Source organism: Giraffa tippelskirchi, chromosome 2 (genome assembly GCF_054371585.1).
Source record: "Giraffa tippelskirchi isolate mGirTip1 chromosome 2, T2T-mGirTip1v1.2.pri, whole genome shotgun sequence".
Lineage (NCBI taxonomy): Eukaryota > Metazoa > Chordata > Mammalia > Artiodactyla > Giraffidae > Giraffa > Giraffa tippelskirchi.
The window spans coordinates 127,397,235-127,414,441 of NC_137276.1; the positions used below are offsets into that span (position 1 = coordinate 127,397,235).

Sequence of the window (17,207 nt, forward strand, 5' to 3'; positions counted from 1 at the left end):
TGGGATCATTGAAGAGTTTCATGTTTTTATTTGCTCCCCACCACCCCCTTTTTAATTAGGAGACATAATGCCTTCCCAGAATGAAACATCTCTTTATGTTAGAATGTGGAGTATTTTGGAATGACAGGCTGCTCAGTTCTCTGATCTCAGTCTCATTTCACAAATCTGGACTACTGGACAATCTGTTTTTTCTGCCTGGAATGTTTTCTCACTGAACTTTTCCTACCTGGTAAAATTACTGGTAGTTGCTTATAACTCTTTCAAATTTGATCTCCATCCAGAAAGTCTTCCAGACTCTCTAGAACTGTGTTAACACAGTCATGTGAAGACCCTGAGCCCCTGGAAAGTGACTAGTGCAAGGTAAGATGTGCTAACACACACAGTGGATTTATGAGACTTAGTATACAAAAAACAAGTAAAATGGTTCAGTGATTTTCACACCAATTACATCTTTAAATAGATTTGGATATACTGGATGAAGGAAAACATAGTATAGAATTAATTTTGTTTGTTTCTTTTCACTTCTTTTTGATGTGGCTACCAGAAAATTTTAAATTCCGTATATGGCTCATGTTTGCAGCTTACATTTTATTTCTATTGGATGGTGCTGCTGGAGTCTAGACCATTGCTTTGAAATCACAGGGGGAGCTGGAGAATGCAGCTGATCTGTGCATTTCTGTCTGAAAATCTGTGAATGGCAATTTGGAGTGAAATTATTTAGTTTTCTGATGTGTCAATAACATAGTCAAGAATCATCAACAAACTAGTGATTACTAGCAGTCACCAGGAGAGGGGTGAGGAGCAATACAGGGGAGTGGGATATAAAAACTATTGGGTGTAAGATAGGCTCAATGATGTACTGTACAACATGCAGAATATAGCCAACATTTTGTAGTAATATAAATTGAGTGCAACCTTTAAAACTGTACAAAAAATAAAATTAAAAAGTAATAAATAATCAAGATAAAAATAAAAGAATAATCAATGAAGAATGAGTGTATTAGGTCTTTGTTGTTACATACAACAGCATTAATCTTCCATTAATTTTGCTGAAATACCCATTTCTTCCCTTTCCATCTCTAACCCTGGGGACAAAGGGAAACAGTGTGACAGTGTGTATGCATGCATGCTAAGTCACTTCAGTTGTGTCTGACTCTGTGTGACCCTACAGACTGTAGCCCACCAGGCTCTTCTGTCCCTGGGATTCTCCAGGCAAGAATACTGGAATGGGTTGCCAGGCCCCTCCCTGGATCTTCCCAACCCAATGATTGAATCCGTATCTGTCTCCTGCATTGGCAGGTGGGTTCTTTATCATTAGAGCCATCTGAGGATAGTGTGTATAGGGTCTTATTTTCTCAGTTGACTAGCCCCTGGATTGAGCAAACAAAATGTAATATGCTCAGAACAGAATAAAGAAAAAACAATGAAAAGAAATGAGGATAGTCTCTGAGACCTCTGGGACAAATTTGAATTATTGGGTCCCAGAAAAAGAAGAGAAAGAGTCTGGGAAGATATTTGAAGGATTATAGTTGAAAACTTCCCTACCATGGGAAAGGAAATTGCTACCCACATCCAGGAAGCACAGAGAGTCCCACACATGATAAACCCAACACATAGAAATATGTATTAATTTAACTAACAAAAATTAAATACAAAGAAAAATGTTAAAAATCAGCAAGGGAAAGCAACAAATAACACACAGGGAATCCCCATAAGGTTATCAACTGATTTTTCTTCAGAAATTTTGCAGGCCACAAGGAAGTAGCAGGATATATTTAAAGTGATGGAAGGGAAAAGCCTAACAAAGATTACTCTACCCAGCAAAGGTCTCGTTCAGATTGAATACAGAAATCAAAAGCTTTACAGACAAGCAAAAGCTAAGAGAATTCAGCATCACCAAACCAGCTTTACAACAAATGCTAAAGAAACTTCTCTAGGCAGGAAACAAAAGGGAAGAAAAAAGACCTACAAGAAAAACCCAAAACAATTAGGAAAATGGTAATAGGAACATACATGTCGATAATTACCTTAATGTAAATAGATTAAATGCTCTAGCCAAAAGATACAAACTGAATAGATACAAAAATAAGACTTGTATATATGCTGTCTGGGGCTTCCCTGGTAGCTCAGCTGGTAAAGAATCTGCCTGCAATGCCGAAGTCTGTAGTTCAATTCTTGAGTTGGGAAGATCCCCTAGAGAAGGGATGCTGCCCACTCCAGTAATCTTGGGTTTCCCTGGTGGCTCAAATGTAAAGAATCTGCTTGCAATGCAGGAGACCTGGGTTCAACCCCTGGGTTGGGAAGATATCTTGGAAGAGGGCATGGCAAACACTCCAGTATCCTTGCCTGGAGAATTCCATGGACAGAGGAGCCTGGTGGGTACAGTCCATGGGGTCACAAAGATTTGGACAGGACTGAGCAACTAAGCACAGCACAGCATATACGCTATCTACAAAAGACCCACTTCAGATCCAGAGACACATACAGACTGAAAGTGAGGTGGGTAGAATAAGATATTCCACGCAAAAGGAAATCAAAAGAAAGCTGTAGTAGTAATACTCATATCAGACAAAATAGACTTTAAAATAAAGACTATTACAAGAGACATGGAAGGACACTACATAATGATCAAGGGATCAATCTAAGAAGAAGACATAACAAATGTATATGTTTATGCACTCAACAAAGGAGTATCTTAATACATAAGGCAAATGCTAACAGCCATAAAAGTGGAAATTGACAGCAATAAAATAATAGTAGGCGATTTTAACACTCCACTTACACCAATGGATAGATCTTTCAAACTGAAAATTAATGAGGAAACACAAGCCTTAAATGACACATTAGACCAGACAGAGTTAGTTAATATTTATAGGACATTCCATTTGAAAGCAGCAGAATACACTTTCTTCTCAAGTGAACATAGAACACTCTCCAGGATAGATCATACCTTGGGTCACAAATCAGCCTTGGTAAGTTTAAGAAAACTGAAATCATGTCAAGCATCTTTTCTGACTACTCTGAGATCAGAAATCAATTACAGGGAAAAAGCTGTAAAAAAACACAAACACATGTAGGCTAAACTATATGTTACTTAATAACCAAGAGATCACTGAAGAAATCAAAGAGGAAAGAAAAAAAATTCCTAGAAACAAAGACAACATGATAACTCCAAAACTATAGGTGGTAGCTAAAAAAATTCTAAGAGGGAAGCTTAGAGCAATACAATCCCACTTCAAGAAACAAAGAAAATCTCACATAAACTAAACTTACACCTAAACCAACTAGAAAAAGAACATACAAAACCCAAAGTTAGTAGAAGGAAAGAAATCATAAAGATCAGAGCAGAAATAAGTGAAATAAAATGAAGAAAACAACAGCAAAGATCAATGAAATTAAATGCTGGTTCTTTGAGAAGATAAACAAAATTGATAAACCTTTGGCCAGACTCAAAAAAAAAGGAGAGGACTCAAGTCAAAATTAGAAGTGAAAAAGAAGTCACAACTGACACTGCAGAAATACAAAGGACCATAAGAGACTACTATAAGCAACTATATGCCAATAAAATGGAAACCTGGAAGAAATGGACAAATTCTTAGAAAAGTACAGCCTTTGAGGACTGAACCAGGAAGAAACAGAAAATATGGAAAGACTGTTCACAAGTAATGAAATTGAAACTGTGATTCAAAATCTTCCAACAAATAAAAGTCCAGGACCAGGTGGTTTCACAGGCAAATTCTAGCAAACATTTAGAGAAGAGCTGACACCTATCCTTCTCAAACTCTTTTTAAAAACTGCAGAGGGAGGAATACTTCCAAGCACATTCTATGAGGTCACCATCACCCTGATGTCTTTGTCTCTCTGACAAGAGATCTCACAAAGAAAAGAAAATAACAGGCCAATATAAATGATGAACATAGATGTAAAAATCCTCAACAAAATACTAGCAATCCAAATCCAACAACATATTAAAGAATCATACACTATGATCAAGTGGAATTTATCCCAGGCATGTATGAATTCTTTAATATATGTGATTCAATCAATAGGATAGAACACATTAATAAACTGAAGAATAAAAACCATGTGATCATCTCAACAGATGCAGAAAAAGCTTTTGACAAAATTCAACACCTATCTGTGATAAAAAAATAAAAACAACTAACATAATAAAGGCCTTATATGACAAATCCACAGCTAACATTCTCAATGATGAAAAACTGAAAGCATTTCCTTTAAGATCAGGAACACTTCAAGGCTGTCCACTCCTGCCACTATTATTCAACATAGTTTTGTTTTTGTTTTTTTTTTTTGAGCTAGGGCAATCAGAGAAGAAAAAGAAATAAAAGAATCCAAATTGGAAAGAAGAAGTAGAACTGTCATTGTTTGCAGATTACATGATATTATGCATAGAAAACCCTAAAGATGCCATCAGAAAACTGCAAGATCTAATCAATGAATTTAGTAAAATTGTAGGATACAAAATTAATACACAGAAATCTCTTGCATTCCTATATACTTACAATGAAAGATAAGAAAGAGAAATTAAGGAAACAATCTCTTTTATCATTACAACAAAAAGAATAAAATACCTAGGAATAAACTTACCTAAGGAGGCAAAAGACCTGTACTCAGAAAACTGTAAGATACTGTTAAAAGAAATCAAAGATAACACAAACAGATGGAGAGAGAAACCATGTTCTTGGACTGAAACTATCAATATTGTGAAAGTGTCTGTACTACCCAAAGCAATCTATAAGCTCAATGTAATTCCTATCAAATTTCCAATGGCATTTTTCACAGAATTAGAACAAAAAATTTTACAGTTTGTATGGAAACACAGAAGACCATGAATAGCCAAAGAAATCTTGAAAAAGACAAATGGAGCTAGAGGAATGAGGCTCTTTACTTCAGACAGTACTACAAAGCTACATTGATTAAGACAGTATGGTATTGGCACAAAAACAGAAATATAGATCAATGGAATAGGATAGAAAGTCCAGAGATAAAGACATATTCCTATGGTCACCTAATCTATGACAAAGGGGGCTAGAATATACAATGGAAAAAAGACAGTGTCTTCAATAAGTGGTGCTGGGAAAACTGTTCAGCTATATGTAAAAGAATGAAATTAGATACTCCATAATACAACACACAAAAATAAACTCAAAATGGATTTAAGACCTAAATGTAAGGCCAGACACTAGAAAACTCTTAGAATGAAAACACAGGCAGAACATTCCTTAACATACATCACAGCAAGATCTCTTTTGACCTACGTCCTACAGTAATGAAAATGTAAACAAATGGCACCTAATTAAACTTAAAAACTTTTGCATAGCAAAATAAACCAGGAAAAAGGCCAAAAAACAACTCTCAGAATGGGATAAAATATTTGCAAATGAAGAAACTGACAAGGAATTTATCTCCAAAATATATGAACAGCTCATTTAGCTCAAAAAAAAAAAAAAAAAAACCAATTGAAAAATGGATAGAAGACCAAAATAGATATTTCTCCAAAGAAAACATACAGATGGCCAACAAACACATGAAAAGATGTTCAACATCACTACTTATTAGAGAAATGCAAATGAAAACTACAATGAGGTATCACCTCACACAGGTCAGAATGGCTATCATCAAAAAATCTACAAACAATAAATGCTGGAGAGGGTGTGGAGAAAAAGGAACCCTCTTGCACTGTTGGTGGAAATGTAAACCGCTACAGTCACTATGGAAACAGTATGGAGGTACCTTAAGAAACTAAAAATAGAACTACCATATGACCCAGCAATCCCACCACTGGGCAAAGAAAATCATGATTCAAAAGGATATATGCACCTCAGTGTTCATTGCACCACTATTTATAATAGCCAGGACATAGAAGCAACCTAAATGCCCATTACTAGAGAATGGATAAAGAAGATGTAGTACATATATACAATGGACTATTACTCAGCCATAAAAAGGAACAAAATTATATCATTTGAAGACATGGCTGGACCAAGAGACTGTCATACAGAGTGAAATCAGAAAAACACATATTGTATATTAATGCATGTATGTGAAATCTAGAAAAATGGTATAAATGATCTTATTTGCATAAGAGAAATAGAGACACAAACATAGAGAACAAATGTATGGACACCAAGTGGGGGAAGCGGTGGATGGGATAAATTTGGAGATTGGGATTAACATATATATTACTATGTATAAAACAGAAAATGAATGAGAACCTACTGTATAGCTCAGGGAACTCTACTCGGTGCTCTATGGTGACCTAAATGGGAAGGAAATGCAAAAAAGAGGGGATATATGGCTGATTCACTCTGCTGTACAGCCAAAACTGACACAGCATTGTAAAGCAACTATATCCCAATAATAAATAAATAAAAGTAATGTTCCTATATGAAGCAAACCTTCCCTCTGTGGCCAGGAGGACCATAGATAATAGGATACCAAGATGTGGTAAATGATTAGCCCAACAGTCCTCACTGGGAAGGTGCACTGAGATGGCTGTTAGGCTGCTAGTCTGACTCCTCCAGTAACATAAGCCTCAGTGAAAGTGGAAGGTGAAAGTCTCTTAACTATCCACAATGCCACACCAAATCAGAGAAGACTATTTGGGTTTTAAAACCATTACATGCCCACAAAAACAGAAACATAGATCAATGGAACAAGATAGAAAGCCCAGAGATAAACCATGCACCTATGGGCACCTTATCTTTGACAAAGGAGACAAGAATATACAGTGGGGCAAAGATAATCTCTTCAAAAAGTGGTGCTGGGAGAACTGGATACATGAACTTTTACACGTATCCAACTACATGTAAAAGAATGAAATTAGAACACTTTCTAACACCATACACAAAGATAAACTCAAAACGGATTAAAGACCTAAATATAAGACCAGAAACTATAAAACTCTTAGAAGAAAATATAACAGAACCCTCTATGACATAAATCATAGCAAGCTCCTTTAGACCCACCTCCTAGAGTAATGGAAATGAAAACAAAAATAAACAAGTGGGACCTAATTAAATTTAAAAGCTTTTTCACAGCAAAGGAAACTATAAACAAAGTAAAAAAAAAGCCCTCAGAATGAGAGAAAATAATGTGGAGAAAAGGGAACCCTCCTGCACTGCAGGTGGGAATGTAAATTGATAAAGCCACTATGAAGACAGTATGGAGATTCCTTAAAAAACTAGGAATAAAACTACCGTGTGTGTATTAGTCACTCAGTCATGTCTGACTCTTTGTGACCCTTTGGACTGTAGCTCACCAGGCTCCTCTGCCCATGGAAGTCTCCAGGCAAGAATACTGGAGTGGGAAGCCATTCTCTTTTTCAGGGGATCTTCTTGACCCAGGGATCAAACCCAGATCTTCTGCATTGCAGGCAGATTCTTTACCATCTGAGCCACCAGGGAAGCCCCAAACTACCATACGACCCAGCATTACCACTTCTAGGCATATAACCTGAGGAAACCAAAACTGAAACAGACACATGTACCCCAACGTTCACTGCAGAACTATTTACAGTAGCGAGGACATGGAAGCAAACTAGATAGAGGTCCATCGACAGATGAGTGGATAAAGAAGCTGTGGTACATATATACTATGGAGTACTACTCTGCCATAAAAAAGGAACACATCTGAGTCAGTTCTAATGAGGTGGATGAATCTAGAGCCTATATATAGAGTGAAGTAAGTCAGAAAGAGAAAAATAAATATCATATATTAACGGACATACATGGAATCTAGAAAGATGGTACTGATGAACCTATTTGCAAGGCAGCAGTGGAGATGCAGACATAAAGACAGACTTATGGACACAGGTGGGGTTGCTGGGAGGAAGGAGAGGGTGAGACAAATGGAGAGAGTAGCATGGAAACATAAACACTACCATATGTAAAATAGATATCCAAATTTGCTATATGACTCAGGGAACTCAAACCAGGGCTCTGTAACAACCTAGAGAGGTGGGAAAGGGTGGGAAGTGGGAGGGAGGTTCAAGAGGGAGGGGACATATGTACATCTAATTCATATTGATGTATGGCAGAAATGAAACCAACAGTGTAAAGCAATTATCTTTCAACCAAAAATAAACAAATTTTAAATAAACCATTACATGCCAAGACCATGTCTTTGTTGAACCTAGTAAACAGTCAGTGCTTACTAATTGTTTATTATTAATATAGCTTTTTAGTAAAAGAGAATCGGTGGAACCACTACTCTAGCATGCTAATTAATTCTGTGTAAAAAGAAGGGCTAATCTCTACCTTAAAACATTGTGTTCAGTCGCTCAGTTGTGTCTGACTCTTTGCGACCTCATGGACTGTAGCTCTCTAGGCTCCTCTGTCCATGACGATTCTCCAGGCAAGAATACTGGAGTGGTTGCCATGCCCTCCTCCAGGGATCTTCCCAACCCAGGGGTCAAACCCAAGTCTCCAGCATTGCAGGCAGATTCTTTACCATCTGAGCCACCACAGAAGCCCACGAATACTAGAATGGGTAGCCTATCCCTTCTCCAGGGGATCTTCCCGACCCAGGAATTGAACCAGGGTTGTCTGCATTGTGGGTGGACACTTGACCAGCTGAGCTACCAGAGAAGCCCACTTTAAAACATTAATCATGGAAAGTAAACTGAAATGTGACCAGAAAAAAAAGAAACACCTATCAATATTACTGTTTGGTAAAATTTGTCATCTGCATTTTATAAGCAGGAAACTGTGGCTTAGAAATTATGCGACTTGGTAAACATTTCAATTTTACATAATTAGTTGGTGATTGAGCCAAAATTCCAAAGTCATGTTTATGCCAGTGGGAAGAATTTGAATACAGTCAGAAGAGGCAGATATCATGGAAAATTCACAATATATATAGAAATGCACTTTACAATGACTTAGCCACTTCTCTCCACATATTCCAAGCTCATTACCCCTCAATTCAGAGTCTACCCCTTCTTTGGGTCTCCTTGGATGAAAAAGAGCTCTCCTTTTCTTCATTTTCCAATATTCCTCATTCAGATCTGTACACACAGTGCTTTATTGTTAGCTTTTTATATGTACATGTCTTGTCTCTCCAAATAGACTAGAGCTGGCTTACTTTGAATTCCCCACAGTGTGTCTTGCTGAATGGAGGCTCAGTAGAACCATCTTAGTTTATTAATTACCAGACTGCTCGGCTTAGCTATTGATGGTTTGTGGTGTCTTTTTACAGTATCTGAACACTACAAAAACACTGGCTCTTGGTTCAGAGACATCACGTGTTCAACTAAGCTGCTAAGCCAGTACCAAATAGCATGATGCTGAACACAGACATACCTGTAAAATGCAACTCATGATATCAGATGCGATTTTTGCATGGGGCGTGTCTTCATCTTTCCCGGAGGGCCTCAGGTTGTGTTCCAAGCAGGAGTCCCAGAGCCCCACGAGGGCCTTTGCGTGCTTTTCAATCGACTCTGTCTCCCTGATGGCTGTTGTAATTCGCGTGATACAGATTTCGACCACTGCTTGGTCATTGTTATTGGTTTGGTAATCCTGTTTGAAAGAACAGCTTCATGTGAAATAATACTCTGGAAAATTACCCTTCAAAGAACCTACAAAATATGAGCTCAATCATACAGCAAATGGGTTTGCCACACTGTGGCTAAGGGATAAGGTTGTAAAACCCTATAAAAGACCTTCTTCCTTGGAGATGAGAACCTTGTGGACGAGGTAGATTTGCAAACGTGCTAAAATGGAGCAGGTTTGTACTATCACAGATACACAGACAGGGAGCTTAATTATTCACTTTCAAGTAGGCTCAAATTTCATGCTATTTTAAAGTTCATTAGAGGTGAGGGTTTACTTTTGGCTCTGATATTTCAGCAACTTTTGTGAAATGTTTCAATTACCCTACAATTTCTCCTCATAAGCTTTCTCTTTCTGTACACAACAGAAATCATTTCAGCTCTCCCTTTTCAATTAAAATAACTACCAAATCCTTTTAAGTATTCCCCAACCAAATTTCCCTCTGTTCCCCTGTTTTAATTCTTCCTCAAATACCTAATCATCTTTATTGAGCAATAATATGACCTCATAAAACACTTAAATGTGAAAACTAGGCCCATCACTTTAATTTGGAAAATTGGCCTGACTGTGAACTCTGTGTGGTGGATTAACTCTTACACTGTCATGTACCATTACAGCCAGAAAGTGATGGGGCTCTTCAGTCCAACTGCAAGTTCCAGCTTGATCTTTTTTCTATTACAACTCATGTTGCAGTAAACATCTTAGGCATGAAACCATCTCCATGATGTAGATTATGTACAGCCTAGATTCTTCAGAAGTGGAAATTTCTGAGACAAAACTCAGGAACATTTTAAGGCTTGTGGTACACACTGCCAAACTATTTTCCAGAAAGGTCTTACTAATTTATACTTCCATCAGCTGGGTGAAAGCAAGCTTTGCCAATTGTACCTTTGCAAGAACAGAGCATTTTTAATTTTTGGTAATTTTATATCTGAAAAACAGTATCTCATTGCTGTTTTCTTTGGAATTTCTTGATTAGAAGTAAGGTCGAATATTTTCAACATGTTTATTTACCATTTGCATTTCCTCCTTTGGGAATTGCCCACTGTACCCCATGTCTATTTTTCCTTATATGACTTCATTTTTGGGGGGGGCTCTTCTTTGGTGAAATAATATTTTTTCTATCAAGGATATTAAGTCAGCTTTTGACATACTGGTTGTGAATATGTCTCCATGTTATATTATCTTTAGGTTTTTTTGCTGCTATTTATCGACACGCTAAGGTTTTAGATAGCCGAATCTATCAATCTTTGGGACTTTTTTTTCTTTTTTAACTGGAAATTTAAGTTGGTTAAATTATGTTTTTAAAAGAAATACATTAACATGATACAAAGATAAAAAAAAAAAGATTTTCAGTGAAAACTCTGTCTCCATCTCAGTTCCCTTTCCTGGGGAAACCATGCTCACCAATTTCTCATATTTGACAAGAAAAGTCCAAGTTCATATAAATATCCATCTACACTCACTCCTTTCTTTCTTTGTGATTACTTTAATAGCTTTTTAAATTTCACATTTTCTTTGTTCATAGATTTAATAAAAATTTACCTGTATTTTTTTCTACATTTAAAGAAAGCTTAACAAAACACTTAATGTTTAGTATTTCAGAAATTAGTCTTTTAACCATTCACTTAGCTCTTGAGTCTATCTGGCATTAATGGAAGTAAGACATACATTTTCTACAAACTAGCTAATCTAATTTTTCCATCATTATTTACCGAATAATTCATTTCCTAGTAACTGTTTTATGTACATATCAGGTTCTATTTCAGGGCTGTCTTTTCTGTTTGTTCAATTTTTCAATTCTACAATACTAATTTTGTTATTTTCTTCATATAAGTTCCACACATTTTTAAAAGGTACTTCCTAGTGTATTTTATGTCTCTATTGTTGCTGTAAACAAAATCTTTGTGTTTTCCTCATTAGAACTTTTAATGAATTATTGCTCATTATGTCAGCCTACATCATTTTTGTATTTATTTTTTGTTGCTTTTGCCCCTCACTAAGTATTTATTGTTCATAGGCTTGCCTCCATTAAAGCTACAGCAGTGTTACCTACACACAAACCTTGCTGTACAGCCCCCACTGAGGGGCTCCAGCCCTGGGTTCTTGGGGAGCTGAGGCCTGGCCATGCCGCTGGATAGCTCAGGATCCGTCAGTCTGGCCTGGTTCTCTATTTCTGCCAGCAGCTCCCCACCCCAACTTGGATTGCTCCAGTGGGTAAGGGAAGGGGAAGGACTGGTGGGAGGAATGCAGGTCAGGCTCTGGCCTCTCTCCACCAGCTGTCCTGGCTCTTCTATGGCTGCCCTGCTGCTGGTCTACACTGTAGGCTCCTGCCTGAACTGGGACACTGCAGCAGGCCACCAAGTCCTCCTCTGTCCCGACAGAAGGTGCTGTGAGTCCACCCTAATGCAGAAGGCACCATTCTGTCTCCCTTCTCGGAACAAGAATCCTTCTGCTCCAGCTGCCAGGAAGCCATTTTGGGGGAAAATGGTCTCTCTTCTGGGCCTTAGAGCTCATTTCCTGCCTCTGGCAGTGGCCCATGTAAATGCAGCACCTGCCATCCTCAGGTCTTGCTGAAGAGCCTGGGTGCCACGTACAGGTGGACACCCTGAGGAGAGTGAGTTCACGTGTAGCCACCAGCAAGCTAGGAAACCGTGCAAGATGCGCCTTGGCCCACAGGCTCCAGAACCACCTGAAGAGCCTGTTCTGCATTTACCTCCTGTAATGAATATCCACTCTCCCAGGCATAATCTGAATAAATGAAGTTACACTCCAAGGGCCCTCAAAAGCAAATATTACAACACCACATGGCTATTTCCAGGACTAGAAAGAATGAGGCTCTGATCTTGGGGCCACAGTGGCTGAGTCCAGGCAAGGGGAGGTCACGTGTGCAGTAAGCTGTCTTGCACACTTACCTGAAGACCACAGATGCGGGGAGGCCTTCCACATTTCAGTTGAATTGAAGGAAAATGAGGACACAGGTTCAGGCCAGCACCACTGTCCATGTGCCTGCCCCTCTACCTCATTCCGACTGCCAGGGCCCAGAAAGGTCATCATGGAACCCTCACTACCTGCCAAGCATTGCAGCTTCAGATCAGTAACCATCATTCTTGTCTGTTTCTCGGAAGTGACAGGCCTGGTGTGGGTTGGGGGCTGAGCCAGAGAGCAGGGTTTCCTTCCAGAATCCACTTCCTTATGGCATCTGGAAGGTCTGACGGACACAGCTCAGGTCAAGTCCTCTCCACGCGGATTCTGAGGTTGGAAGAGGCTGGACTCCTGACGGGTGGCCCCTCACTCAGGCCATGCTACTGCTCAGTGCACGGCGAAGTCCTGCACACTCTCCTTCAGAGTCCAGCAGGCATCTGCCTGTGACCGCTTCTCCAGCACCGCTCCTGCTGCAGCTCGGTCTGCGGCTCCCGCCGCTCGCAGGCCTGCAGCTGGTGCTGGGCCTTGTCCAGGAGATCAAGTGTGGCCTCAGCTCTCTGCTTCCAGAGCAGGGCGCCGCGCAGCTGGCAGCTTGTACTGGATGTAGGCTCTGGCAGATGGCGGCGTATAGGCCAAGAGGGTGAGTTCCAGAGGGAATGGCGGCCGCTCTGGCCCCTTCTCGGCTGCAGCCTGCTTCATCTTCTTGGCACCCAGGGGCTCCAGGAGGTCTGAGAAGGCGCTGCTGAGGCCAGGCTCCAGGGTACCCAGGGGGAGACAGGCAAAGCGGAGGTGCTGAGGCCTCTTGCACAGATAGGCAGGTAACGCCAGGAGATGGAGGTGGGGAAGATGAAGCTGTGGGCCCTTGGCCCTCAGAGAAGCACTTCCTGTCTCGCCGGAGCCAGCTGACTTCAGCGGGGCCAGGTAAGTTAACTGTGCCCCTTGGTCCTGCTTGTTTGGCACAACCTAGAGAAAGACAAATACTGCGGGAACTGCTTCCTCCTTCAGCCTGCAATATCCACTGATTCCCATCAGCGCAAACATTTCTCCTCGAAGTGATTGGAGCCAAAGTAGATGTACTCGGATTCTGGGTCCCACAGGTGCTGGACGCTGGAGTCCAGCCCCTGGGAGTTGGCCAGCCGCAACCCTTGCCTTGGGTTGTCCTTCTGAGCAAACCTGTGGAAGAAGACGCGGGGGCTGTGCGTCTGGCGTGTGTCCCACGTACAGCCTGAGTGGAGCAGTGACGGGGCGTGGCTTCGCCGTAGCTCCCCGTGGAAGTCTCACGGGGGTGTGCCCTGTATTTATTTTGTAGGGAATTAGCTGTTTAGTTCGTCTTAATTATAATATTTTTTCAGATCATTCTTTTGCGTTTTCTAAAAAGATTTCTGTATTTTATCTGTATCTTTTATGTATCTCATGGCTTATTGTGTCAGAATATCCTAAGCTATTATACATAGAAACAACAAAAGCAAGATTTCTGGTTTAGTTTCTGGTTTTAGTTCCTGGTTTTTAATATAAAGTTTATGGCCAAAAGCAAGAGAATACTGTAAATGTTTTAAATCATATAGGATGCACCACTTTCTTTTTCTTTGAAAGTTTAAATATTTGTCTTAACTTTTTAAAATGTCCTCTCAGCATCTAAAGAGGTAACCAAGCATTTTCTTCCTTAGCTGGCTTATGGATGTGAAGTTTTATGTTATCATATAGAATGAAATTTCCAGATGTTCATCCATCACCACATTCCTAGAATGAACACCACTTGGTTTGGTGGACTGTTTAGTATGTTTTCTTTCACCTTTCTTCTTTCTTGGTGAGTGTGTTCTTTTAATTTAATGCAGCAAAATTATTAGTATTACTTGTGCCAGAACCTATATAGCAAATAGGTATTTACAGAGTCAAATTATAGGAAAAAGTGGAATATTAGAGGGCAAATTAATGATGCTGACTTTTCAAAATCCTCTGCCACAACAGAAAAACCAAAACCATCCTTAGGGGTGAAAAATAACAGAGAATGCCTTTGGGCTAAAATCACTATCTTTGGCCATAACTATTCTTTGTAAAAAGCAGTTATTTTAATGGCATCATCTTGAAACATGAAGAAACATTATATTGGTTATTTTATATAATAAAGGTAATATATACATAAAATCAGATGAAACAGAACCAATATCATAGACAGAAGGAAGCCTATCTTCCAACTGTAAATGCTAAGATGGTTAATATGATTGATCTATAACATTTTCTGTAACTCCAAGAAGAGGAGGAAATGGTGTACCACGTTGTTTTCAGAACATATAATAGTACCTGGTACATAGTTGACTCTCAGTAAAGGTTCACTAATCTAATTAATTTATCTAATTCCTAAAAAATTGAAGTTTAGTTGATCTATTATTGTGTTAGTTTCAGGTGTACAGTATAGTGGTCCAGTATTTTTGCAGATTACATTCCATTATAGGTTATTATAAGATAATAGGTATAATATAATATATTATATTAGCATATAATATAATGCTATATTCTGAATTCTTGTTGCTTATCTATTTTAGATATAGTAATTTATATCTATTAATCCCATACCCTTGATTTGTCCCTCCCCTCTTCCCTCTCCACTTTGGTAACCACAAGTTTATTTTCTATATCTCTGAGTCTGTTTCTGTCTTGTGTGTGTGCTCAGTCACTCAGTTATGTCCAACTCTTTGCAATCCTTTGGACTGTACCCTCCAGGCTCCTCTGTCCATGGGATTTTTCAGGTGAGAATACTGGAGTGGGTTGCCATTTCCTCCTCCAAGGGATCTTCTTGACCTAAGGATCAAACGTGTGTCTCCTGTGTCTCCTTCATTGCAGGTGAATTCTTTATTGCTGAGCCATCAGGGAAGCCCTCTGTCTTATATATATGTTCATTTGTATTATTTTTTTTATAGTCCACATATAAGTGATATTATATAGTATTTGTAGGGCTTCCCTGGTGGTTCAGATGTAAAGACTCTGCCTGCAATGCAGGAGACCTGGGTAAAGACTCCGTCTGCCAATGCAGGATATATAAGAGACATGGGTTCAATCCCTAAGATCCCCTGGAGAAGGGCATGGCAACCCACTCCAGTATTCTTGCCTGGAGAATCCCCATGGACAGAGAAGCCTGGCGGGCTACAATCCATGGGGTCACAAAAGAGTTGGACACGAGTGGGCAATCAAACACACATAGTATTTGTATTTCTCTGTGTGACTTGTTTCACTAAGCATAATATTCTCATTGGTTTTAATTGAATAGGAAAGAAGATTTTGTTGGCACTAATTTTCAAAATTTAATTGCTTGAAAAAAATTTAAGGATCTTAATTCAAAATTTAATTAAAAAAATATTCTTCAACAAAGTGCTGAGTTATTGCTTTCTTGTATATCCTTCCAGAGATTTTACATATATATATTTGAGTAAATGTAGGTACGTATGTATAGAAATATATGATACACATTCATACACATATACACTCCCTCACTCCTTATTTTACACACAAATGGTAGCGTAATGGACATACACATCTGCCTCTTGCTCTTTCACCTCATACTGAATCTTGGACATCTTTTCAAACTAACATATAAAGAGTTTCCTCATTCAGTTTTATGGTAGGATAGTATTCCAATGTAAGGTTATACCATTTGTTTTTATTGTTCAATTGCTAAGTCATGTCCGACTCTTTGTGACCCCATGGACTGTAGCCTGCCAGGCTCTTCTGCCATGGAACTTCCCAGGCAAGAATACTGGAGTAGGTTGCCATTTCCTTCTCTAAGGGATCTTCCCATCCCAGGGATCAAACCCACATCTGTGTCTCCTGCACTGGCAGGAAGATTCTCTATCACTGAGCCATCAGGGAAGCCCAAGGTTGTACCATAGTGTATTTAATTTGTCTCCTATTGATGACCAGTTAGGCAGTTTCCAGTCGTTGGAATTTCGAAAAATGTTGCATTGACTAACCTCATATGCAAGTTACTTCACACTTATAGGAGCAATTGTATAGGACAAATTCCTATAAGTGGAAGTAGATTTGTGTCTTTTCATTACACTTCTGTTTTATTTTTTCCCCTGGTTGTTATATCATTACCATTACTATTACTTCTGCTGCTGTTGCTGCTGCTACTACTACTACACAGGAGATATAGAATCAGTTTGTATAGTTCTGAAAGAAAATTGCTGATGGTGTTTTTATTAAAATATTTTGACTAGGGGATAACACATATTTATGATACTGTAAGTTTCCTATGTAACAACATAGCATGCCTCTCACCTGAAACTATCACAACATTGTTAATTGACTATACCCCAAAACAAAATAAAAAGTTAAAAAAAAAGAACAAAGCAAGCCTCTCTACTTTTCAAGTTCATTTTTGTGTTCCTCAATAAGATTTTAAAGATTTCTTAATCTAGGGCATGCACATTTCTTAATGCAGATTGTTTATATATGTAGATACTTTATCTATTGTTGGCACTCTAAATTGGTTCCTCTTGACCAGTATTTCCACTGATGATTATTATATAAAATCTGCCAATTTCTGAACACTAATTTGGTACCCTATCAATACACTGAATTTTTTTAATTGTTAAAAGTGTTTTAGTTGATTCTCTTGGATTTCCAGGTATGTTATTGTGTTATTTGCTGAAGATGGTAATCTTACTTCCTTCTCTTTAAACTTTGTTGCTAATTTTACCTTCTTATTAATTG

At 38.8% G+C, this 17,207-nt stretch overlaps 1 protein-coding gene across 3 annotated transcripts in view; it reads right to left on the bottom strand.

Moving 5' to 3' along the window:
- Positions 1 to 17,207, bottom strand: part of VEPH1 (ventricular zone expressed PH domain containing 1) — a 255,130-nt gene that overhangs the window by 217,597 nt on the left and 20,326 nt on the right. For 2 of the 3 annotated variants that reach the window (XM_081570622.1, XM_081570620.1), the window contains exon 2: positions 9,324 to 9,539. In XM_081570622.1, coding sequence (XP_081426748.1) covers positions 9,324 to 9,539 — 216 coding nt within the window. Of the gene's footprint in view, positions 1 to 9,323; positions 9,540 to 12,487; positions 13,729 to 17,207 lie in introns of those variants that run through there. The other variant, XM_081570621.1, reaches the window with a different exon arrangement.